The sequence below is a fragment of the Sparus aurata genome, chromosome 17, assembly GCF_900880675.1.
Source record: "Sparus aurata chromosome 17, fSpaAur1.1, whole genome shotgun sequence".
Taxonomy (NCBI): Eukaryota; Metazoa; Chordata; class Actinopteri; order Spariformes; family Sparidae; genus Sparus; species Sparus aurata.
Window position 1 is genome coordinate 11,744,854 of NC_044203.1, and position 25,819 is coordinate 11,770,672.

Here is a 25,819-nt window from a genome sequence, read left to right on the forward strand (position 1 = left end):
CTAAATGCCGCTGAGCAGGAAATGAGTAGTTAGGCTGAAAAACAATAGTGGAATACATCATGTGCCAAAGAAAGGCACTCTGGCATGAGGCTATCATGATACCAAAAAAGTACAATACTAGAATATTGTTTGAAAAGGATACTAAAAAGAATATGTTTTAATTTTTTATTAACAATATGCAGACAGCGTTGATACATTACATGTTATGTTAAAGTCTGTGTAGCCTTGTGTTGAAAATCTGATTGTAGATATCTCAGTACAGCATCAGTAGTTTCCATAATGTAGACTGCAGATCTTGTATCGTTTTAATTACGTGGAAGCGGAAACAGCACTGCAGTATCAGTGCTTTTGACAACCTTAGTCCAGCGAGAGTAACTCAAATTTACCACATTCATCAGCTTATAAGCAAAAGCTCCTCCAGATCTGAACATGTATTTGGATTAAGGAGGGAGACATTACGTTGCAACAATGAGCGATAAAGCAAGGATGTTTGCAGGAATCAAAACAAATAACAGTAACTTTCCAACATAATCACAATGCTTAGGCGCATGTGTTTCAGTTGTGTGAAGCTAAGTCGAGAGCTGCTGTATTTCTCAGTAAGTCAGTGATGTTCAGGGTGTGGTCGGCCGTCACAGTCTGGAACCCTCAACAGCCCTTCCCAAAACTATCTCATCCCCCATCTCTTCTCCGTTCTGGTCACAGTGAGTTACTCACAGTGTGAAATTTTCAGAGGAATGCGGTGAGTAAGTAATGATTAGCCGTGTATGTGAAAATGTCTGACACTCTTTACCATTTTAGGCTCTTGTTGGATACCCATCTGTTTGACATGTGGGTGTACATTGTAAAATGTTCATTACAGTTTAGCGCAATATGAAGTAAAAGAAATTATCAGCACAAGGACTTTTATGATTTTTTATTACCCGTAGTGACTCAGCCTGTGTGTGCATTGGCTTGCGCAAACGAAGCAATTAGCTGATAGCACACGCAGGTTACCACACCTCGTCCTTCCCCTCCTCTCCTCCTCCTCCTCCTCCCTCCACGGCACCCTGCAGGAGGAAGGGGTGTGTCCAGGGCCCTGCCCACTATGTCCTCCACGCACTAGCGCCACTAAACACACACTCGCACATCACTCACAAGGACAGGCCCAGACTTCGTAGCCCACAGGCACCACTTGCTATGAAAGGAAGAAAGTGAGCGAGAGAAAAAGGGGAAAGGAGGAGAAAGAAAAAAAAAGAAAAAAGGAGAAGGGCAGAGCCGAACTCAATGAGGGAGTGAGGCGTTTGAGAGGAAAGAAGGGAAGAGAAATCATAGGTTTGTGAAGCGCTGAGTGGATTGTGGCCACAGGACTGCATACTCTGGGACGAGCCGAGGGCCAGAGGGACAGATAGAGGCGAGGGAAATAGAATTTGCCACCAAGGGGAAAAAGCGCCAAGGATATTTTATACTTTTTTTATTATTCTGCGAGCTGACAAACGGGGGACAATGGCCTCTCCGCAGCAGAGGTACAGGAATTTCTCCTCTGACAGCATGGGCAGAGAGAGGGTGCCCTCAGACGATGGCTATTACCAGGGGATGCTGAAGGCGATGGACGGCAGGAAAGGTACCAATCATGGTGGCAAGTTAATGGAAAACAGCTTAATTGCAAGCTGTGATCTTGATTTATTTGTTCCCATATGTGTGAGATGCCGCAGGGCACGGAGAAGTAAAAGAAGTATTTAATGGGACTGGACAGTGTTCAAGTTGTAGTTTTTCTTTCTCTAAGAGCCTTACATGTTGAGGCTTGATTGGGTAGCTTATTGTGTAATACAGGATTTTAGCTCCTTTGTTAGATTCCAAAGGAGGATGTTGGTGTCTGATCACCAGCAGTCTACCGTAACATTGTATTTGAACGGTTGACATTGAGTTTTTTTTCTGATTGGGCCGTAGCGTCCAGTGTTTCTCCACACTCTGACTCTCAGGAGGAAACTCCCCTTTTCTAATTCATCAGCAGCTTCCTCACTTTGTATTGGTCAGCAAAGCCCATTCATTATTTTTATTGTGCAGCATGCATGTGTTTGCGGGCGAATGAGTCACTGTAGCTACAGCCTGTTTGGCTGAAGTTGTGCTGTAGACAGGATGAATGATGTGTGACATCTCCTTCCTTTTTTCTCCCGATCATTTGTTCCTGTTTTCAGACATTAAGGCCATTTCAGGACATTTCTAAAGGCCTGATATTAGGCCTGTATCACACAAATTGATTCTGTTTTTTTACCACACAGTGATCTACAGGGGTTGATTTTATCAACACACTTTCAATCAGCCATTATGATTATGTTTGGTCTCTCCAATGCCTGTTCTTCTCAACGCCTACACCAGCCTGAAGAACACTGACCAGTGGTTGCCCAAGCGTTCATTTCATCTAAAAGATTGGGCCAAGATTATCATAGTTCTTCATAGTTCAAAATCTTAATTTTCAAAGTAACCAGTAACTATATCAGTCAAAATCATGTGTTGGAATAAAAATGACAAATTGAGGCAAGAAAACTATCACGTAGAATTAAGAAATACTCAAGTAAAGTACACAAACCTTAAGCCCTACTTGAGCACAGTTCTAGATGACTGTACTTTGTTACGGTACCATTGACTTCCATGCTGTTTCGGGTTATAAACTTCACTGAAAACTGTTTGTGTGTACTGACATTTGATACCTGAAGTTCCCTCAGCCCCTATCCACTCGTGCACCCATCACTCAAAAAGAGCGATGAGTCCACAAAGAGTTGTAGTGCTTGAAACAGGATTAAGTAACGTGGTGTTAACAGAGACCTAACAGGTCAAGGTGCAACTCCTCTGGGAAACCTCTTTACCTCCCCCATGTGTGTGTGTGTGTGTGTGTGTGTGTCACCGATCATCAAACTTCCACTCTGGGTAACATGTGGCCTTCTCGGCAGCGAGGAGAACCACAGAGGTCCCTCGTTGGTTTGAATGATAAATGAGGAGGTTAAAGGTCTATGGTGTCTATATGAGGTTTCCATGGAAACGTAGTTCCACAACACATTTGCAGAAGTCGCCGCTGGTCATAGCCTCCAGGCGTCTATTTTGTTTCAGCGCTGAATCACTGCCCCTTGCTTTTTTCATTGCTGGGTGTGTCACTGCACAGTAGACAGTCAGATCGCTCCATTAAAGCTGATAACACAGAGGACATTGTGTCATGTCCAGAGTTCATTCTGGCATAACGTGAATGGAAATGATTGCGATGTGAGTCACTGAAGGTGGGTTCCTCAGTGAGAAGACATGAAGTGGCATGGAGTGAAGAAACTCCCAAGGCTGGCAGAGTGGTGCCTTCACTTATCAACGCGTCTCCAGGTGAAATTCAAACCCGTCATTGAAGCACAGCCTTTTGATTAAATGGGCTCACACCAGAGAGCAGGAAACACGTCGATCCCTCCTCTGTGTCCATAATAAATGTTGCAGTGACACACCTTGTGTTTTTTTTTTTTGTGCCTGATCTCTAGTTGAAACATAACACTGGGTGGGTGTGTGCAGGTTTGTTGTCTTAGTGGGGTGTGTTCCTTGCCAGCTTCTTGTTGTTTCTTGTTGGAAGATTGCACTCTAATAGTTAAGCCGTGTTTTCTGGTAATCATGCAGAGGATCTTCACACTTCAAGAACATCTGGGGCTTTGTGATGGAATTTATTATGATTATTATTATTTTTTATGAATGTTTCTGCCCAAGAGCACAGCTGGCAGTGGTGTGAGACATGACCTTGCATATACAGAGTTTCTTACACAATAGGGGCGCATCTGCCGACAATGACTGTGCTCTGATGGCGGTCTGACTCAGATGCAGGCTGGCACAGCCAGGTGGCGTTTTTCCACCCAGTGATCAATCTGTTTTGTCCTACTCAATTCAGACAAGTCTGAAACCTCTGGGATTCCCTCTTTTGTTTCATGCTTTTGTGAACAAAAGCATGAAACTTCCAACTTCTTTGCCCATGATGTCATTTTCCAGCTTGCAGCTAAACTACACAGTACAGGAAAACATTAGCCTAAAACAGTTATTTTAAGTATTTTAATTATTTGTAAATCATTGAATTACAAAAGTTAAATCTAAAGTGTCAAAGTTTGGACGCAAACCTAATGTGTTGATTCAGTTATTACAGTTATTGCATATAAAACATAATGTGTTATTATTCAAGTATTAGGCATAAAACTCATGCAATAGAAATTGGTTATTCTGTCTCCTAAATAAATTACACATTCAACTATTCAATTTATTCACAATGACTCAACATTATAGAAAAAAAAGACATTGCATTAAATGTGACCCTTTACATTGAACTTGTGTAAAATGTACATAATACTAAAATACTTACTTTTTTTGAGTATTTTGAGTGTGTAGCACATGCTGTTAAATGTCTAACGTTCCCAGATTTCGATGTTTAACTGTCATTTTTTTTCTGTCTCGCAGATGAACGAGATCGAGTACAGAAAAAGACCTTCACAAAATGGGTGAACAAGCACTTGATAAAGGTAAGAACGTGTCCTCCACTTTCATTCTCATCATGTCGGCCCTTTGAAGGCACATGAATGCTCACATTCCTGCTCACACACGCCTAACACCATAAGTTCAATATTCATTTTCACAAGAGCAAAGTGTAGTGGTGCCATCAAAAAGCGAAGCTACACCAAAAAATAACCACGAATTATACTCTCTCTGAAACCTGTGGTTCACTGCTTTCTTACAAAACAACCACGGTGGATATTAAAGGGTTCACTCCATGTAATGTAATCTCCAGGACTAAATAACACAGAGTGGGTGTTCTCTCATCAAGATCATCATACCTACTGGTCTTCAGCCACAGGATGGTGTTTTGGATGTTTAATTAATGTTGCAACCCAGATGCTGACAGGTTACCGACCTCCACGTTTAGAATTAAGTCCGTGTGCTGCACTTAAAGGGAGGGGGAATAGTTGGTTTATGTTTGTGTTGGCAAGAATTTTTGTAGTGTTGATGTCTGACACTCTGCATAATGAAGCCAAAACAATAATCATGGGGGATAATGTCTACAAAAGGAAGGATAACGTTTTGGTTTGCGGGAGGTTTTATGAGATTTTGTCGGCGTAGATATTGGAGCCCTCGAACACAACGGTATTGTTTCTGAGCATGCAAGCTGCGGCAACGGAACTCTCAACCCCCTTATATAAACACACATTAGTGGGTCTATTATTGTCTTGTACTCTAATACAACGGGCCTTAATGCGGCGGCTCACCAGAAGTCCAGTCTGTCACCACCCGGGAGACCGTGTAAACCGTCGATCAGCGCTCGTCCACTCTCACCTACCTCACTCTCCATCCTCAAACAACAGCCCCGAAACGCCCTCCAATGCATCACACATACAGGGAGGTAAACAGGTCATGACGGGGCCACCCTCCTCACTCTGAAGTTCCTCATCAAGAGTGACAAATTAGCCCCCCCCCGTAACACAATCCCCCTCCCACTGAGTGGTAAAAATACTCCTGCTTGTGCCACTTTTCTTCCAGGAAACTCCTGTTGGCTGCAATACATTCACAGCCTTTTGACATTACGTGCTTCCACATTATTTGTATAATCACTCCACACACAGGGCCATTCATATATATATATATATATATATATATATATATATATATATATTTATATATGTATATTTTTTATAAATGGAACAAGAGGGAAAAAATAAGCGCAAAGAGAGTGTTTTCCTTTCCATGAGTGTGCAGTGCTAACGCATTCTGCTACCACAGTGCAGAGTTACACAGTCACTCCCTCTTGTTGCTCTTAAGTGTTCACTGTGAATTTCGGAGGGTGAGTCACACACATCTGGACTCACTTAGCTCCTCCTGAAAAGGCGAGTTCTGGTCTCGGCCCGGAGCCCGCGGTGGTTAAGGCCCAACGGTAGCACATATGCCGCGCAGACTCCTGGGTCTGGGTGGCTACCTTCTGTTCATGCCCGACCTACACTGATGTCAGTCAAGTTGCATGAGTTCAGACACAACAATATTGTGGTTATCATTACATTATATAAGAAAAAACCATGTAATATAATCAGATAAGGTTCTCAAAAAATCCCCGGCAGCGGCCAAGGTTTTGAATCCGACCCATGCCTCTTTGCTGCATGTCTTTCCCCACTCTATGTCCCCCATTTTTTGATACACTTTCTTGATAGCTGTCATTTTAAAATATTTTTTTTTTTCTCCAATTTTTAGATTTAGGTTTTGTTTTGTATTTTTGATCAGAAACCATGTAAAGTTGATATATTCAGCATCAAGTAACAAGAAAAGGAACGTGGTCTTCACCTGCAGTAGGCAATTAGAAATGTAATTGATGAAAAAAGGCACATGTTTGGACGGGAAAGTGTTAACTCTGTGGCCCAGTGTGTTCCTCTAAGGTAAAAGTGATGCTAAACTGATTTAAAGGCTTAATGGTTGGCTTGACGGGAGCAGTCTATAGGTTGGGCGCAGCCATGAAAAGCTGTAAAGGGCCGTCGAGTGGTTTCCTGTGCTCAGTAAATCTTTTTTTTTTTTTTTTACTGCATAAGACAGAGTGGAACGTCAGAGCGGCTGCAGTCTGTTTTCTAACCAATTCCTACAAGCCACACTTGGTCAGCTTAAAAGCTATGATTGTTGCAGATGGGCTCTGATTGCGCCTGGCTGTTTGGCCCCGAGAGCTCGGAGGAATTGCACAAGATGACGTAAACGTTGCGTAAAAAGCAGATGCATGCTAAGTGTTTTGTCTCTAAACAGCCTATCGTAGTCAAGCGGAGAGCGGACCGGGGGGAGAGGGGCTGTCAGACATGTGCGCTAATGGTTTTCACCTTGAAAAGTTTACAGAGCGACTCTCTCTCCGACTGCGAGGGGGCAATTTGTAGCGTCACACCCACCTTTCAGCAGACACGCTGTGGCTGAGCAGACCACGGCCTCTTCAGAACTCAGAAGTAATTGAGCGGTGGTGACAGATGGCTCTTCAGTTCACACTGGGGACATTGAGGAGCATTTAGATAATCACAAACTGATCGTTCGAAGAACGGAAATAAATGATCAAAGTCGGCTCTGTGATTAGGATGTTTTAAGTTTTCTGATTTTGTGCAGCTCAAGAGTCAAGATACTTCTCAAGTACCGTCCGCTGTGCAAGACACCCCACAATACAGCCTGTCTTAAGAAGTTTTTTTCCATGTGCAGACAGTGAGCTCTAGTGGTGGAAGTGTTGGTTACCTCCGCCACACTCCACACACAGATCCACACTGCATGATCATCTCCCCCCGTGCAAGGCAGGCAGGGAGGAGCATATCTAAGCTCGGAAAGCTGGGTTGAAATTCTTGCCAACATAAATCGGCCACTGTTGCAACTTGCAAAGGAAATTTGCTTTCATTCCATTTCAGGGCCGAGGCCTCGTTCATCTCCCTCGCCCATCAAACAGATGACAGCACATGAACTGAATCTGTGATAGAGCTAAAGAAATGACTAGTTTAACCCTCTTTGTTTCGTATCTTTTTCCCATATACCCTCATGTTCATTGTCAAATCATCCATTCCATGCTCCTCATTCCATGTGCACTGATTTCTCCTCCTCGCCCTCCTCTCTCTCCCTTGTTTTCATTTGTTCCGTTTGTTCATTTCTCATCCGTCTGATCGCATTCCTCCATCTTATGTCCCTTTAAAACCAGCATCGGAGGGCGGCAGAGGTAGGTACCAGCACGTTGGAGCCCGACTGTACTAAATGTGTGTCTGGGCATGGAGACGGTCCCCTTCCTTAATTGGTTTCTCCCAGCTCCTATCCGACCCTGTTGTTTTCTGGCTCCGTCACAACATCTCACCTGCTTCACTGTCTGGTTGCAGTTAAACCACACTTCAGTTTTGACTGTTGATTGATCAAAATTCCAAAAGATGAATGGAACAGCCTTGTCTATTTTGTGTTTGAGTTGGTCACCAGTGCAACTTTTTTTGTTTTTTTTTACCTAACTGATCTGATTTTTACCCCCATCTATCACTACTAAGAGATGACAGCTGCCGTTTGGCATTTGGAGTCGGGCTTGGCTGCTCACGGCTATGCATTCCTGACCTGTGTAGAATTGTACAAGTAGGAGAGAAGAGCTGAGAGCTGTAGAGAACTCATATAACTCGGCATTAGAACGAGTATAATGTGCAGCTGAAAATATTTGACCTTCCCCTCATATTTAACATCTAAAATGTCACTGGGGTTTGCAATTTTTAGCGCAAAATCGCAAAAACTGAACTGTGTGCTGTGCCATTTATTTTTTGTAATATACCTCTGAGACATTTTGACTAATTGCGGCCATCAGGAACAACTATCGTACAGTAAAAAGAACCGGTTTGGTGATTGGATGGAAGTTGATTAAATACTGACGATTGTTGTTTCTCTTCCTCTTCAGTCAAAACTAAAAATCTGTTTAATGAATACACATTTCCATTTCTCCCCATCAAAGCTGGGTTTGTTGGTGTAATTCCTTCTTACTGCATCTTGAATCTCAGTAACAACATGCGCTTTCCTTCGTCCCTGCAGTCGCAGCGTCACGTGACAGACCTGTACGAAGACCTCCGAGATGGACATAACCTGATCTCGCTGCTGGAGGTCCTCTCTGGGGAAACACTGGTGAGTACTGCCGTTAACCTCGGCTTGGAGCAATAAATATGTCTAAGCTCCGCAGCTTTTACCTTATCCATCCTCAAAACTGAACCCTAATCCAGACTAATTGCCTAAGTTGTGTTTATCTTCAGTCAACCGGCAATATCAGCCTTTCGGCAACAAATTGTAAGCAATCGCAGCCAAGATGTCAGTCAGAGGCTTAACCTGAGCAGAACTTTGATTAACAAAGACTCAGTCACTGACTTTGGCAGCTCTTGAGTTTATCTCAATGATCTGACTAGCCATCTTTTTTCTTTTTTTTTTGTTAGATCTTATTATATTCCAATTCACCTTTCAGTCCTGCTATGTCTTTAACAAAACTGTTACACACTGGACTCATTTCAAAGCCAGCAGCAGGGTTACTGTATGTTCGTACCCTGGGGTTCAGATCTGTACCGAAGCTTCTCGGCTGCTGTAGCTCATTGCTAACTCCACCAGCTCAAGCTCTGCTCATCTTCTGAATGCCTCCATAGCATTAACACCTTGACTCTGGCCTGTGTGTGTGTGTGTGTGTGTGTGTGTGTGTGTGAACTATTCTCATATCTGATCTATGGTTCTCCTCCTCCTCCTCCTCCTCCTCCTTCTCCTCCTCCTCCTCTCCGTCGCCTCCTGTTTGCCTTCCTTTAATTTTCCTCTATGCCTGCTGATCTTTGCCGTCTGGCCTTTGCTCTCTTTGCACTGCTGTTGCTAGCCGAGGGAGAGAGACGTGGTCAGGAGCGTTCGGTTGGTGAGTGGGTCGATAAATTACAGTCGACATCTTGTTGTTTCCAAGTGATTTGGCTGTGCATGGAATTCATACCTACACGGCGATTTCAAGTTCCCCTGTTGCTTTTTCTTTCCGTTTCTCTCATTGACAGGCTTGCTTCAAGCTTTGAGTTTTCAATGGGTGCTGTTGACACTTGCAGGACTCATTGATTACCTCTGCAGTTTTTGGCACAGGCCATGCTTTGTTTTAGCAAAGCACGATGAGCTTTTTATTTTTTATTTTTCTCTGAGTCAGCTTCATTTTGTTTAAGCGCTGCACAATTTAAATCCAAATAGAATCATAATGCATCACGGGCCTATCTCTGCTTGCTGTCAGATGACTTCAATTACACGGCACAAAACCTTGTTAGTGGCTCAGCCAATGCACAAATTTGCTGTAATTGCTTTTCTAAAAGCTTAATTGTTTCCACCATATTCCTTTTTTTTCCCACTATGTGTTGGGCAGTGGTGAATAACAGGGCTGAGCCAAAGAAAGCATTATGCTTTGGATCAAAAAATCAACACGGTATCTCTCTACACGCAAGCTGTAAATTAGATTTTTACCAATCAGAATTAGTTTCTAGCCAAAAATTCACCGGTTATTTCCATTTATTCTTTCTGTTAAATGCTGCTCCGCCTGATTTTCAGTATTCCCTCCCATTCACATCTTTGTTTTTACTGATTTTGTTCCGTTCTCCTTCACCATGAGCACACCAAAAGGATCATCTCCGACAGTTAGGTGTATGTCGTGTTACTTAACAGCATCTTTGTCTCTTTTCTCCCTTCCGCAGCCCAGAGAGAAAGGCCGCATGCGATTCCACAAACTGCAGAATGTACAGATAGCACTGGACTTCCTCAAACACCGACAGGTACGTCCTCAAACCTCGAAAGCAAAAAGAAATATCATTGCCCTGACACAGGAAACCTTGTTGTGCCTGTGTTTTCAGCACCTAACACTGCTTTTGCTCTTGTTTTTTCAGGTCAAGCTGGTCAACATCAGAAACGACGACATTGCAGATGGGAACCCCAAGCTGACCCTGGGGTTAATATGGACCATCATCCTGCACTTCCAGGTCTCCTCCTCTGTCAGTGTTGTGTTTCATAATATTATCGCTCTCTCCCTCTGTCTCTGGGATCTGACACCTATCAGCTGCTGTTTCCCATCTCCCCGGGACCAATCAGAGGGGATTCTACTCATCACAAAGACATTTTCTAATCAAAACAAGATACTTCTTACAACATTTCTGGGAGCAATCACAGCTGTTATAACACACTAACACTGCCATCAGGTATTCAGTGTGCAGTAGCTGATTTTTGAGCAGTATAAAGGATTAAACTCCATCAGGGTGTGTAAGTATGAGTCATTCTCTCCCTGATTCCCAAGGGGAGGGTGTGCCAGGCAGAGTGTACAGCTTGCTGTCATGTGACACTCCCCAACCACATCCCATGCAGAACTTTTCCTGCTATTCTTGTGTCATGCCAAGAACTGCCTGGCACCACCCTCGGTAATAGACAGCGCCACACCCTTTTAATATCCGATGATCCAGGTCCGGGTCGTAAAAAAGCTGAGGCTCAGCATGGGAAATAAAAGGAGACACTGGTGCTTTTTTGTTGAGGCGATCTAGCGAAGGTGCCATTGTGCCCTGTGGATACAATTAGTCTTTATACTTTATAGAATAGAGAGGGTAAATGGCTGGGCTGTGGTTGCTGGTGAGTCACAGAGATGAGAGAGAGCAAAATCCCCTTTTTTCATGCGATGTAGTGTTCGTGCAAAAAAACAGTTCATCACAGTGACAGAGAGAATTAGATGTTCAAAGCTCAAAAGTCCACCTGGATTTTTAGATGGTGACTCTAGCGCTCATATAATCAAAACATCCATAATGTATGCGTAACGTCTGCAAAAGGGAATAAATGACTCCAGTTTTGTTCACAAAAAAAAGATTTTGAAAAATATGGTTCCTCATTTAAAATGTTTGCAGATTTAAGAGGCAGAGGATTGGAACGGAGCGCAGACACGAGTACACACACTAATGAAAAACCCAATCCCTATGACTCATCTTTCCCATCTCCAAATCCCCCAAATGAAAACTTATCTGGATGCCACAGCCGCAGTGGCTTTTAACAGACCGGAGCAGACAGACAGCGTGCTGTGAGCCAAGTCAGAAGCATCAACACTTCACTCTACTGATAAAGTTAATACACGATATACTGAGAGACCACTTAACCAGAACAAAATCAAGCAATGATCAAGGTGTTGATTGATGTGATGTGATGATATCAACATTTCCTTGGAAACTCATGCCTGGTAATTCTGTATAACTATCATCTTTTGGTTTCCACTAATGTCTCATTTCCTTCGTGGTTCTTTAATAATGATTATTGACATATTCTACACATCAGCCACCTTCCTAACGTTTTACATATGCTTTGTATTGTCTCAGATCTCAGACATTCAGATCAACGGCCAGTCAGAAGACATGACGGCCAAGGAGAAGCTGCTGCTCTGGTCCCAGAGGATGACGGACGGCTACCAGGGCATCCGCTGCGACAACTTCACCACCAGCTGGCGGGACGGCAAGCTCTTCAACGCCGTCATACACAAACACTAGTGAGTAGTGAACTTTTTCCCGATTGCTTGCGCTCAGCCTCTGATGCAGAATCATATGGCGAGTGAAGTGCATAAAGACAAATGTTACACTGTTTTATGTGCCCATTATCTCAGAATATCAAGGGCACTTGACTTGAGCTCAGATGTAAATAATAGTGAAAAAACACAGGGGTTTATTTTTGCTTCTGATGCGACCTGGGATGCTGGATCTTGTCACGACGCATCACCATCCACGACTTTCATTCAGTACGTAGTGCATCAGAGCAGCAGCGGGGCCTTGGCATGCACTCAAATGTCAAATTACACCTCATAATGCTAGTTTAGACCCACTCTATGATCGATCTCACCTCCAGTGCTGAGAAGATAGATCCATTCCCGAAAATGATATCTGTGGCATGACCTTTTTGTGGGATTACATCTGATTTATTTTGTCTGAGAGAGAATTAGCTGTGTGATATGGACATAATAGTGCAGAGCTTCATATGGTTTGAAATTAATTTGGGAACCCTTGTCTTTTTCATCAGGTTTGAAACCTGATATTTCTGCTTTACTTTAACTATAAAAATGTCCTCTGTTGACCCTTTTTGTATTTACTCTACCTGCTCTGCTCTAATAAAATGTGAATATACAACTCTCAAGAACATCTCACGCCTCTGGGCTAGGAATACAGCAGGCAGGCGTTGGCCATGAGTAATACCTTATTACCTTAAGATGATAATTCCTCGATCGAATATGATTAACTTTTTGGGTTAACTCCTTGCTGTTGAACACTAAATATGCCATCTCCCCCACCGATGTTGTTGTGTGTCTGTAGGGTAGAATTAGCGGTAAATGATCGCCGCGTTTAGTCGCACCCTGGGAAACGAATGTGCATTTATTTCTCAGGAAGATTTGTCAGAGGTGTTTGCCATTGGTTGCTTTCCCTTTTTTAGACGTTTGAACAAAAGGATTCATGCGGAGCCCAGAGAGCAAACAGAAGAAAAACTGCTATTAGACGAGAGAAAGTCGAACGCTGAGCGAGACGCAGCTCTTTACAACTGTTATGTGCTGAAAAAAAGAGGTGCCTGCAGGGACAAGTTACCTTAAACTTTGCAAATACCTGCAACTTTTTTCTTTTTTTTCTTTCTTTTGGAGTCACCTGAGGCTACATTGGTTTTGCCTTTCATAAAGATGAGGGGTGTGGTGTATGGGCGTTACTGTAGCACTAAACTGTGGCGTTATTTCTTGCCTCGGCATAATTCAGGGAATCCTAGTTCAGAAGATGTGTTCATCCAGGGAATTTGTGATTGTTCAGAGTTTCAAAATGATATTTTATAAGCTGCAGTTGAAAGCTTGATGAAGGAGCAGCGACTCGGCTGTACAGCTAGGAGGTATTTTCGTCACAGCAAGAAGGATTAAAAGGATCTTCACTTGATGGACAATGTGTAGGGTGGATTTACACTCAACCATCAAAGGATATGTCAGCATGAAAGACTGAAGCTTTAAGGCCATCCACTTAAGTGTAGACTTTTTTTTTTTGCGACTGGACGAGGAGCTTAAGGCACATTTTAAGATGCTCGGTGTCAAGAAGAAGTTAAAGCAGAAAAAACGAAGCCTGGGCTTCAGTGGACGCACGTCACGATTGGCCAGTGATCTGGATGACCGGGTGGTCATGTTGTGCGAGGATATCCCATCAGAGGTTTCCTCCTGGGACTCAGGCCGAGGTTCCAATAGCTCAGGGGCCCGCTCGAGCAGTGACGACCTGGGCAAAGGATGGAGGGCCCAGAGCTTTCACGGAAGAGAGGGAAGGAGCGTGACCAGCCCCTCTATGCCAAGGAAGCAGTACTCTGTTCGGGAAGTCCGCCATGTGGAGTCTTCTCCTGTTTATGGACAGAGTCCGGGCCATTCCACTCTACATGTCAGACAGCTGTATGAATCTGCCTCTACTGTTGCTTTGTGCACACACTGCCTTTGTTTAGTATCACCGTCAGTGCTGCAGGGATGTGCGTTGCACATCTGAATTTCTGGATTTGGTAACAGCTTCTGTTATGAGATTGAGGAGTGAGAACCAGAGGGGTGTAAGTGCCGTTGACCAACTTTTCAAGAGAGCCAAAACAAAACAATATCCATGCTTTCTGCTAGCTTTGTTTGATCTAATTAAATGCATGAACATTCGATTTTGACATTTATTGAGTTTTGTATTATATGAAATGCACTTAGCCATTTTGTTTTTTGATCAATAACTTTGGCTTGGTTTAGAAACCCCATGTGTGCTTTTGGTGGTAGAAGAGAGCCCCTCAGGAGTTTTCAAGTAGATGAACTTGTAGATGTCTCTTTTACACCCAACATGTAATTTACTCATCTCTGGTTCTCACCCCTTGATATTATGAGTGAAAGCAGAGTACTCTAATAGTCGAGTATTAATGCTTGATGGATGAGGTTCAGTGATGCATTGATTCATGTTCTGCACTCTGAAAAAACATGAACTCTTGCCCGTTCTGGATGTTCTGGAAGGTGCAAGCGGCTGCCAACTCAGAATCTGTCAGCCGTGATAACGTAAGCCGCTCGATAAATTACATTCCACCTATAGATGCGCTGACATTTGCCGGAGAGAGTCAAACGTCCGGAGGGCAGAAAGGCAGGTGCTTGAACAGGGTTGGCAGAAGGTGAAGAGCCTGTAGCCATTGGCAGAAGACTTTTGAAAAGCATACCCTTTTTTTTTTATTCTTTGTTTTAGCCTTCCATTTTTTTTCCCCTTTTCACTTTTTCTGAGGCTAAACATACAAGGAATATAACACAACATATGCAGAAAGTAGCCACTTAGCCACCAAATTAGCATCTGAAAAATAACAAAAATTGTCAACCAGAAAATCTGTTGAAGTTAGCATGCTATCCAGCTAGCCTCTAGCCACTTCGAGGTGATAGTCTGTTAGTAAATAACATCAACACTCCCTCCTTGCTCTGAGTTTCCAGTCAGAGAGAGACAACTAAGATGGCCGCTTGCCACATGGTTTATTGTTCAGTTGTTCAGTTCTTCACAGCATGCTTTGAAAGATGAATTCGACAGGTGGCCAATGTATTGATCCTTAAGTGCAGCTTAAAATTGCCCTGTTCCAGAGTCAATAGACCCATGCATACATTGCTATCAAATAGCAGATTTCAAAATGGACACCCTTGATTAAAATGATTATAGTATACATACCACCACTGATGATAACTTACCCGTCTCATCTGGACCCTGATAGTAATTAATTGTCCATTTTTGTGTCCCCCCAGTCCCAGACTTGTCGACATGGGCAGAGTGTACCGACAGACCAACCTGGAGAACCTGGAACAGGCCTTCGGTGTGGCGGAGAGAGACCTGGGAGTGACACGCCTCCTGGACCCTGAGGGTAAGACAGCCCTAAAGAAACAAAGGGCCTGTTTATTGACACTGATGATAGTTTTATTCAGTTAAGTCTTTACAAGTTACTGGCTGTTAATATTAATTTGCAACATGAAATAATGAGATGGCATGTAATGTGATTTTCCCCTCGCGGTTTCAGATGTTGACGTCGCACACCCCGACGAGAAGTCCATCATCACTTACGTGTCATCCCTGTACGACGCCATGCCACGGGCTGACGCGCACGATGGCGCCAGAGGAAACGTGAGTAGAACTTGTTTTCCATCATGAATCTTAGTCGATGTCCCCCTCCTCTGAAAAAAGTGTCTTTCTTCTTGTTCCTTCAGTTGAATTTTTGAGCATGCATTTAGTGTATGTTTTCTATGTGCTCACTGAAATTAAGAGGCGGGCCTAAGAGCATGGCGTGTGACATCACAAATAGTTCGGAAGCCAATCCTGGATCAACATTCGGCCTATAGAAGTGTGATGTGGAAACTCCAATGCACGTACATAGAAAATGGACTTTGCAGACATTTTTTTGTGCAACAGTCAAACTCCTGAACTGAAAAATATATACTAAATATATGATATAATCTGTATTTCCTAATGAGGGAGAAGGAGAAGGCGCCATTTTAAAGATCTTAAGAAGTACATTAGCAAAATGACATAACCGGAGGGGAATTTTCTAGATTCTATAAATAAATGTGCTTGAGAGTGACACAAATGTTAGCTGTAATTGGATCTTGTTTGATGCTTGATCAGATTTAATCAAAATGGAACAGGCTTGTGACTGCTTATAAGTGAGCTTTTGTAACCAGCGTTTTCTAATGCCTCCACAAGTTATAAGAGAAATAGGAGTCTTGTGAAACCAAGTTGCAGGAAATTGGCTGCCTGTGTTGTTTACAATGCACAAGCTTAAGGGATGGGCTTGTATGTATTGTCACACGTCATCCATGTCACATAACACATACTGTATAGCAGTTCATCCGGACTTACTCTTTGGACTCATGCTGTGCTGGTGCACTTGACGACTAATGTAAAGGCAAACACTGATCTCACGTCGTTGTCCTCATGAACGCAACTAAAACCGCGCACACTCAATCTGAAAGAATGACAGAAATAAGCTTCTGTCTGTCTTCCCTCTCCAACCGTCCTCTCCCCCCTTCAACATCCCCGACTCCGCTCACACAAGACCTGGATTGTTGTCACCAAATTGAGTTTAGCGTGGTGTGTGAGTTATCGAACACGGAGACGCAGGAGAAAAAACAGCCCTCCTGTCTGCTGTTGTTAAACCCCCACTTATCTTTTTTCTGCTGTGTTGGCTGCAGGAGCTGGAGCTGCGCTGGCAGGAGTACTACGAGCTGGTGACACTTCTGCTCCAGTGGATCCGCCACCATGTCACCATCTTCGAGGAGAGGAAGTTCCCTGCCAGCTATGAGGAGATAGAGGTGAGATGACATCCTGATCTTATGTTTCATTTTCTCATGTTATGGGTATTTTTTCGCAGTTTGAGGGAAAACAATGTCTCCCCGTAATGCTCCCCAAGAAAAAAGTTCTCTTTATGTAATTAAAATCAGATTACTTAAAACACTGTGTGTATCTTTAATAACATAAGTATTGTGAAAAATTGAGGTTCTGGCAGCCAAACTACTGTTAGATCAAAGAACGCGCTTACACAGTGTCTAGCTAGATAGAGGCGACTGTAGTGCCAGCCATTGTTGCACTGTAGGTGGGGCAGCGCTGAGAAAATGCAGCCAAAAGGCAAATCCTGCTGAACTTAATCCTCAGGAGAATCTCCACCGTGCCACTCCCTGTCAGCGCTGCAGAACAAAAGCATAGCGTGACTTTAGGTTTATCTTTTATTCGTTTTGAAGGCAAGTTTTCAGCAGAATCAAAAGCAGAGGTTTCGGACACGCTTCTCTGAAACAGTCCGGCTAGAGAATGACTAGCATTTTTATCAGTAATATAGGCAGTGAAGTTATTTACACGTTGTAAGTTCAACTCAGTTTGCGACGAGTTACAGGAATGAGGGAATAATACAGTTGAGCACCCTACTCTATACAGACTATTAGGACTGTAGTGCGATGTGTTACCTTAATGTACTTATCCTGTTCAGGAAATTAGGATTTTAAATGCATTTAACTTATCCAAGTGCAAAACATTTCCCTTAAAAGTAAATCCAGGGTTGTCGCCGTGTGTTCTGTAAAGGCTGATATTTTTTTTTCTTTTCAGACATTTGGACAAAAATCTAATTTAACTTGGATTTATCTGTGTGTATTTTTCTCTTTAGCTTCTTTGGCGGCAGTTCTTGAAGTTCAAAGAGACCGAGCTGCCGGTGAAGGAGACGGACAAGAACCGGTCAAAACACATCTACCAGTCCTTTGAGGCAAGCCAACGCTAATTTTCTATTCCTTTGTGTTATATTGCACTCTGTTCTACTGTATGAAGTATTTATGTATTCTACTCCCTCCTGCCCACAGAGTGCCGTGCACGCTGGTCAGGTGAAGGTCCCTCCAGGCTACCATCCCATTGATGTGGAGAAAGAATGGGGTCGACTTCATGTGGCCATTCTGGAAAGAGAACGTCTGCTCAGGATAGAGTTTGAGAGGTTAGGATAATCTAATATAAACATGTTATTAATTTATTATAATGTTTTAATATTTTGTATATAATTTATAATACACTTTTTTTTAAATAATGTATAATAATACAGGATGCAAATTTACAGTTGGCAAATAAATTAAAAAAAGGATATTCATGTTTCATACAGTATTCATACACAGGGGTCACACAACCTGCTTCTCCATAACACAACAATAACTTGTCATAATGAGTAATACCGCGGGAGCATAAAGGAGAAGAGACTGCAAAACTAGCTTGTTTCAACAGGGGCTGACAAGGCGCTGTCAAATCAGTTATCAAGATCAATTATATTATTATATTATTCTTGATATCACTATCATTAATTGCTCATGCTTTCTAAAAAAAGTGCCATTTAGTTTTAGGTTAGTAGCCTAGCTTTAGCCTCGGGGTTGTTGAGTCAGATAGCATGCTACCTCTCCAACATCACTGAAGCTATATATGACATATATATATATATCTTTATATATGATAAAGAACATCAGCTACATTTGTTTCTGGCTCTGACCACAGTCGATTCTTTATGAAACAACTTGGTATTTTACCGTCATAGATAGATGTATAATTGTCCTGTTTTGGCTGAATCCAGCCAGATACAGCCTAAACATTCTGGTGAAACACTGTATTTTCCTGTCATTCTGTGTCTTAGCATGTATCAAAATGCGATAGATTCTTGCCCCTCTCCGACAACATGAATAGATATAATTGTGTTTTGCAGATGAGGACTGGCATTTGAGTTTTATGTATTTAGAGTAGTGCTGCGTCATGCCTGGAAAATGGGATGTCTTCATGTCATGAGATTGCCCGGTCAGCTTGCAGCCTGTTAGCCTTGTTTGGTTCTGAGAAGTGGAATGACCGAATAAGCAGACTGAATGCCTTTGTCAGAAAACGGCGACATTTGTGTCTCACTCTGCGCTGCTACTTGGCAGAGTGTTTTCCCAGGACACAATGAGATTGTGAGAGGAACCGACAGTCTAATAGCTGGGACTGTAATCTTTATGAAAGTGCTGAGGGATGGCATTTGTGAGTGACCCTCATAAATTGGAGTATTTGCTGCAACGCAGGTGCCCGTAAGTAGTGAGCTTTAGCTTCTGGTGGTATTACTGTTATTAGGTTGTCTAACGCAGGTTTTTAGTCCTTGTGAGGTCAAGGAGAGACAAGGATTATGACTGTTGTATCTCTTTCATTGATCTTATTTTTTACATGAATTATCCAGACTCGAGAGGCTCCAGAGGATTGTCAGTAAAGTCCAGATGGAGTCGGGGTTGTGTGATGACCAGCTCAGTCACCTGGAGACCCTGCTGCAGACGGTGAGTCCTACTCAGGCCTGACATTACAAATGCTTTGATTTGTGTTCACAAACAAGACAGAATCCAAAGAATTAAGAAGGTGATCATACATCACTTGTTAGGCCATGTGGCTTCTGATCATTTTATTGTGACCAAGGATCACAAGGTTTGGATTTTAAGTTTTTCAATGCTAAATTAACCTTTGAAAATAAATAAGTTGTTCAGTGGCGCCAGTCCTGCTGCTGGCATCAACATACATGACAGTCATTTGGTATCACTCAATCCACAATACAGCCTCTTACACTTTATCTCTCCAAAGGTCATCTATCTGCCAAATATGTAAAACTGTCGATCACTGTCTTAAGCTTTTATTTTTCTTAATAATTTGGGTGACATTTGACAAGAAGAAAATCAATATTGCTTTCATCCCTTCAGGACATTCGTCTGCTGAGCGCAGGGAAGCCAGCTCAGCACACAGCAGAGGTGGGGAGGGAGCTGGACAAGGCAGACAACATGATCCGCCTGCTCTTCAATGACGTGCAAGTTCTCAAGGATGGGCACCACCCTCAGGCTGAACAGATATACCGCAGGTGGGTGCTCACACTGTGACGTAATACACCGTAATACAAAACTGTTCAAAGACACAGAGCTGAAAAAAAAGCACAAGTATAAAGTGTTAAGGACTGTATTTCTCATCTCCACAGGGTTTACCGCCTCCATGAGCGCCTGGTGAACCTGCGCAGTGATTACAACCTCCGTCTGAAGACTACTGTGACCACCATCAAGGCCCCCATGCAGCAGACCACCCAGCAGACCATGAAGATGCGGCCTGAGCTGGACGATGTGACCCTTCGCTACATCCAAGACCTCTTGGCCTGGGTGGAGGAAAACCAGCATCGCATTGATGAAGCCCAGTGGGGCTCTGATCTGCCCTCTGTGGAGTCCCAGCTGGGCAGCCACAGAGGCCTGCACCAGACTGTGGAGGACTTCCGATCCAAGATCGAACGGGCCCGGGCTGATGAGGTAGGACTTTAATCAGAACCACAAGAAAATGTTACATACTGTCTGACGTCGTGCTGTCGATTTTAAAAGTAACCTCTGTTGTATTCTCCAGACGCAGCTGTCTCCTGTCAGCAAGGGCACATACAAAGATTACCTGGGTAAACTGGACCTTCAGTATGGCAAACTACTGGTAAATATTTTCATGTTTAAAACATCTTTTTGCGGCTAATTTTACATTCTCTGTGAAGAGTGTAAAGGATCTAGATTGTAGATATTTAAGTGATTTTTTTCTTTCAGAACTCTTCCAAGTCCCGCCTAAGGAACTTGGATTCCCTCCACGCCTTCGTCAGCGCTGCCACTAAGGAACTGATGTGGTTGAATGACAAAGAAGAGGAGGAGGTCAACTTCGACTGGAGTGACAGGAACAGCAACATGACGGCCAAGAAAGACAACTACTCGGTGTGTTTTAGGAACTCAACATAAAAATGTGTTTACATAAAAAGTCATGATTTTGCCCCCAAGATTGTCATTAACTGTTTGAACTGGATTGTTTAGGGTCTGATGCGAGAGCTGGAGCTGAGAGAGAAGAAGGTCAACGACATCCAGGCCACTGGAGACAAATTAGTCAGGGATGGACATCCTGGCAAGAAGACAGTCGAGGTAATTATTCAGCTTAACCTAGCTGAACAGTAAAAATCCACATGCAATGAAAAGCTACTGAGTCAAACCTAAACTCTTCTCTCTCTCTCTCTTGCAGTCCTTCACAGCTGCCCTGCAGACTCAGTGGAGCTGGATCCTGCAGCTGTGCTGCTGTATCGAAGCTCATCTCAAAGAAAACACAGCCTACTACCAGGTATGGAAGGAGCTTTAATAGTGAAGAGTAATCTGTGGAAGCCCAATAACCCTACCATAAACATTCATCTCTATTCGTAGACCAATGAGTCATGATGTCCTCTCTTTGCAGTTCTTTGCCGATGTTAAAGAGGCTCAGGACAAGATGAAGAAGATGCAGGAGAACATGAAAAAGAAGTACAGTTGTGATCGCTCCACCACTACCACGCGGCTGGAGGACCTGCTGCAGGACGCTGTGGTGAGTGATGGCTCCTTACGCTGATACATCTGGATGTACATGCACAGGATCGTACCACGTTAACACATCAAAAGTGAATGTGTTATATTAGAAAGCTCGGGAACATTTTATTCTAATTGTGTTTGTTTTGTTTAATCATGATTACCAGGAGGAGAGAGAACAGCTGAATGAATTCAAGACCCTTGCAACCGGCCTGAACAGGAGAGCCAAGTCCATCATCCAGCTGAAACCACGAAACCCCACCCACTCAATCAAAGGCAAACTGCCCATTCAGGCTGTCTGCGACTTCAAGCAGCAGGAGGTTAGAGCTACCTGCTCACAGTCCATAGTGATGTGTGATAATTCCCAGAGTGGTTGTGCTCGTCGCAGAGCCTCAGCACGCCCCCCTCTAACGTGTATATTTATCAACCACGGATTGTGTTTCAGATCACCGTTCACAAAGGCGATGAGTGCGCGCTCCTCAACAACTCTCAGCCCTTCAAGTGGAAGGTCCTGAACCGCTCTGGACACGAGGCGGTGGTGCCCTCCGTCTGCTTCATGGTGCCTCCGGTCAACAAGGAGGCCATGGACGGCGTGGCCAGGTGAGAACCCTAATCCTAACAGTGAAACAGAACAAGGTTTCTTGTAATGCCTTGCTCTCCGGCTGAGGTAAACCCTCCCAGATTTTGAGATTTTATAGATTACTTAGAAGTCCCAGAAAGGCCTTGCTACAAGTTATATTTACCTTTTTTTATTGCCCTGCTGCTCCCTGAGATCCTCACATGCTTCATTATTTTTGGTAGATTAAGAGAATATTACACAAAGGTGTTAGAGGCTCTGCAGTTATGGCTCCTATTCTTTTGAGCGACCTGCTTTTTGGTGACTTTATTTGCTTCATGACATTCTGTTCGACACTCTTTATGGGTTTTTGTTTCTCAGCTTTTAGTTTGTTTAAGTCTCTTTGGGTTATATTTAACTATATTTTTATTGTAATGAACTGTGTTTGAATAGGACATATATAAACAGTAGTGTCTGTTTCTTAATTCTTGCATTCTATCTGTGTTCCTATCCTGCTCTAGTCTGGATGCGGGTCATCAGCAGATGGTCTCTATGTGGCAGAGGCTCCATGTAGACATGAAGAGCTTGCTGTCATGGCAGTACCTGATGAGAGACTACACACAGATCCGCTCCTGGAACATCACCATGGTGAGTGTGAGCCTTTAAGAGATGTCGTGTCGGGACTGGTGCAAACTTTGATCACAAGCAGAACTTATTTTATAACTTATTAGCTGTAAAAAGCTAATAGAAGCTTAATGATTTAATAAAGGTTTGAGAGGAATACACAATTCCCCCAAGTTGTGTTATTTTAAGGGCAGGCTATGCAGGGGAATTTGGAATCAAATTAAATTACTGCAGGCAGTGGAAAGACTGCATTAGCCATCATAAAGGAAACCATTGAGGATATCTTCCTCCTCGAATAATTCTGTTCATTTCAGTCCATGAAATCAACATGACTCCTAAAATCCATCATTAAAATCAAATTGCAACATCAGACAGCATCAATTTTAGATTATAAAGTTGAATTGCACTGAAGTCCTGCCTCCTAATCCCTCTTCCCTCCTGTGCAGTTAAAGACCATGAAATCAGAAGAATACCGGCTGGTGATGAGGAACCTGGAGCTCCACTACCAGGACTACATGCGGGACAGCCAGGACTCGCAGCTCTTCGGCCCAGATGACCGCATGCAGATCGAGGAGGACTACACCAAGTCCACCCAGCATTTCGACAGCCTCATTCGCTCCATGGAGAAAGGTAACATTTGTTTCCCTAAAAACGACACATTAGCTTTTGATCATCTATGGTTATATATGATGGGAATATACGTGTATACATACTTTACAGTATGTAATTGTCATTCACCTTTCAGGACTAATGGTTGTTAGGCTCAAAGGTGAGTCATGTCGAGACAGGCAAAGCTGCAGCTCACCAAGCTAGTGTGTGTACACGCTTATAAGCCTCGGATGAGGTGATCATAAATAACCAGTACTGTTGGTTTAGAGTTCTGACTGCATGTTGTTTTGGTTCCTACCATAAGTAGCTTTTTTTTTTTTGTCTTTTTTGCAGCTCTGCACAAAGTAGAATCCCGTTTTTGTAGGTCAACCTACAGAGTGTTGCACTTTTTGCACATCACGTAATTGAGTGATTACTGCTACTAGGTAGAAAATACTTGCGACTCCATAAACTGTGTGCTGTGACTTTAATATATGTAGAACTATGTGTAGAACCATGAGGAGCTGCATGTGATCGGGCTTTGAATGCACTGCAAATATGTGGTAGATGTTGGGAAAAAAAGCTGATCTGAGAATGTGAAAAAAGGTTTCGAAAGATGTGGACATGTCCTTCAGTGGTTAAATATAAACAAAACCAAATCATAAACATGGAATACATTCAGTATTTCTACATTCTTAATGGATCAAAAATCAATTTCCCCCCCAACCTAATTGTTTGGCTTAATAAATTGTATATTTGATCCTGCTGTACTAAACTAATGTGAATGCTGCTCCACAGGTCAACAGGATGAGACTCTGTGTAAGAACTACCTCTCTGAGATCAAGGACCTGCGTCTGCGTATCGAGGACTGCGAGGCCGGGACTGTGGCCCGCATACGCAGACCTGTGGAGAAGGAACCTCTGAAAGAGTGCGCTCAGAAGACAACAGAGCAGAAGGTAATGTACTCGAATGAACTCTGTAGCGTGTTGAAAAAGCACGTGGCGTCAATATATCACCATCGCCTCAGTTTCATCAAATTACCTTATTAATTAGACATCACATATAGACTTATAGCCATTACGTATTCTTCGTCTATGTTTCTGGAGCATTTGCATTTAATTACCTTGATGCCATTTTGAAGATATCGTGACCTTGCCTTGTTTTCAGATACGCCTGAAGCAACTTCTTTTGAAGGCAAAACATCAGTAACATGTTTTTTTAGCAGCCAACATGACCTAGGGGCAAAACTTCAAGAAATCCATGCAGTTTTGCAATCAGTGTTGCTTTCAAGTGTGAAAATACAGCCGAGAATTGCGAGTTTGTACGCAGTTCTGAGGGAGTTGCAAGGTTTCTCAGGCCTGCTGTTTACCTTCCCTCTACAGCTGCTCGGGTCCCTCGTGACCTCAGAATGTGTGCTGTTCCTCTGGCCAATCCTTGCAAAGAGGAAACAATGATTTAGTGTCATTTAGTGTTTTTGTTTTTTTTTTCATGTTGAACCTCAGTCAAGTTTTAAATCCACGGCATGCTGTTGTCTTCTTCTGTCGAGTAGAAAGTCCAGGTGGAGCTTGAAGGTCTCAAGAAGGACCTTAACAAGGTGTCAGCGAAGACAAAAGAGGTCTTGGCCTCCCCCCAGCAGACTGCCTCCGCTCCCGTCCTGCGCTCAGAGCTGGACCTCACCGTGCAGAAGATGGATCACACCCACATGCTCTCCTCTGTTTATCTGGAGAAGTGAGTCCCCGAGCCGCTCACTCGTGAGCGTTAAGAGAAAACGAACTGTATCATGCTGAACCTACGCCTTGCTAATTTATTAACCCCTCTTTTTTTCTCGCCCCAGGCTGAAGACTGTGGAAATGGTCATCCGTAACACACAGGGCGCTGAGGGAGTTCTCAAGCAGTATGAGGACTGCCTGCGCGAGGTTCACACCGTCCCCAGTGATGTAAAGGAAGTAGAGACTTACAGAGCAAAGCTTAAGGTAAACAACAGATGATTCTTTTCATTTTACTGCTGATTATTTTACTTCATTTCACGCTCAAGTTCACAACAGAGAATGAAGAATTCAGCACGTGTGTGGGTTGAGAAATATGACATCTGTTAGAGAATACTTGCATACACAAAGACACAAATCCTCCTCTCTGCTGGGTGGGAACAGCTCCCGTTATATAGTTCAGCCTAGTTTTTCTTGATTTTCACCCTTGTGTGCTCTCTGCTGAACAGCCTTTTATTCTGTATGAAATCTGCAGAAAATGCGAGCCGAGGCTGAGGGCGAACAGCCAGTGTTTGATTCTCTGGAAGCAGAGCTGAAGAAGGCCACTGCCGTGAGCGACAAGATGTCCCGCGTGCACAGCGAGCGTGACGCTGAGCTGGACCACTACCGCCAGCTCCTGTCCAGCCTCCAGGACCGCTGGAAGGCCGTGTTCTCACAGGTGGACCTTCGTCAGAGAGAGCTTGAGCAGCTCGGCCGCCAGCTGGGCTACTATCGCGAGAGCTACGACTGGCTGATCCGCTGGATCAACGACGCCAAGCAAAGGCAGGAGAAGATCCAGGCTGTGACCATCACTGACAGCAAGACTCTGAAAGAACAGCTGACTCAGGAGAAGGTATGTTGTGTACCATTTGATATGACCACCATTGTTTTTATTCATTTAACACAAAACGAGTCAACTCTTTTTTTTCT

General features: G+C 43.4%; 1 protein-coding gene across 32 annotated transcripts in view; it reads left to right on the plus strand.

Annotated features, from left to right (window-relative positions):
* LOC115567390 (plectin-like) overlaps window positions 1-25,819 on the plus strand; it is a 142,865-nt gene that overhangs the window by 101,519 nt on the left and 15,527 nt on the right. For 7 of the 32 annotated variants that reach the window (XM_030393912.1, XM_030393921.1, XM_030393926.1 and 4 more), the window contains 29 exons: window positions 4,447-4,508; window positions 7,679-7,696; window positions 8,536-8,625; window positions 9,350-9,385; window positions 10,194-10,271; window positions 10,383-10,487; window positions 11,844-12,010; window positions 15,266-15,381; window positions 15,535-15,638; window positions 16,703-16,822; window positions 17,665-17,760; window positions 17,855-17,982; window positions 19,231-19,324; window positions 19,739-19,893; window positions 20,008-20,326; window positions 20,418-20,495; window positions 20,603-20,764; window positions 20,861-20,965; window positions 21,063-21,158; window positions 21,270-21,395; window positions 21,544-21,696; window positions 21,822-21,976; window positions 22,454-22,580; window positions 23,003-23,186; window positions 23,302-23,325; window positions 23,943-24,100; window positions 24,694-24,872; window positions 24,979-25,117; window positions 25,386-25,742. In XM_030393912.1, coding sequence (XP_030249772.1) covers window positions 4,447-4,508; window positions 7,679-7,696; window positions 8,536-8,625; window positions 9,350-9,385; window positions 10,194-10,271; window positions 10,383-10,487; window positions 11,844-12,010; window positions 15,266-15,381; window positions 15,535-15,638; window positions 16,703-16,822; window positions 17,665-17,760; window positions 17,855-17,982; window positions 19,231-19,324; window positions 19,739-19,893; window positions 20,008-20,326; window positions 20,418-20,495; window positions 20,603-20,764; window positions 20,861-20,965; window positions 21,063-21,158; window positions 21,270-21,395; window positions 21,544-21,696; window positions 21,822-21,976; window positions 22,454-22,580; window positions 23,003-23,186; window positions 23,302-23,325; window positions 23,943-24,100; window positions 24,694-24,872; window positions 24,979-25,117; window positions 25,386-25,742 — 3,731 coding nt within the window. Of the gene's footprint in view, window positions 1-1,133; window positions 1,601-4,446; window positions 4,509-7,678; window positions 7,697-8,535; window positions 8,626-9,349; window positions 9,386-10,193; window positions 10,272-10,382; window positions 10,488-11,843; window positions 12,011-15,265; window positions 15,382-15,534; window positions 15,639-16,702; window positions 16,823-17,664; window positions 17,761-17,854; window positions 17,983-19,230; window positions 19,325-19,738; window positions 19,894-20,007; window positions 20,327-20,417; window positions 20,496-20,602; window positions 20,765-20,860; window positions 20,966-21,062; window positions 21,159-21,269; window positions 21,396-21,543; window positions 21,697-21,821; window positions 21,977-22,453; window positions 22,581-23,002; window positions 23,187-23,301; window positions 23,326-23,942; window positions 24,101-24,693; window positions 24,873-24,978; window positions 25,118-25,385; window positions 25,743-25,819 lie in introns of those variants that run through there. The other 25 variants (XM_030393914.1, XM_030393922.1, XM_030393928.1 and 22 more) reach the window with 16 other exon arrangements.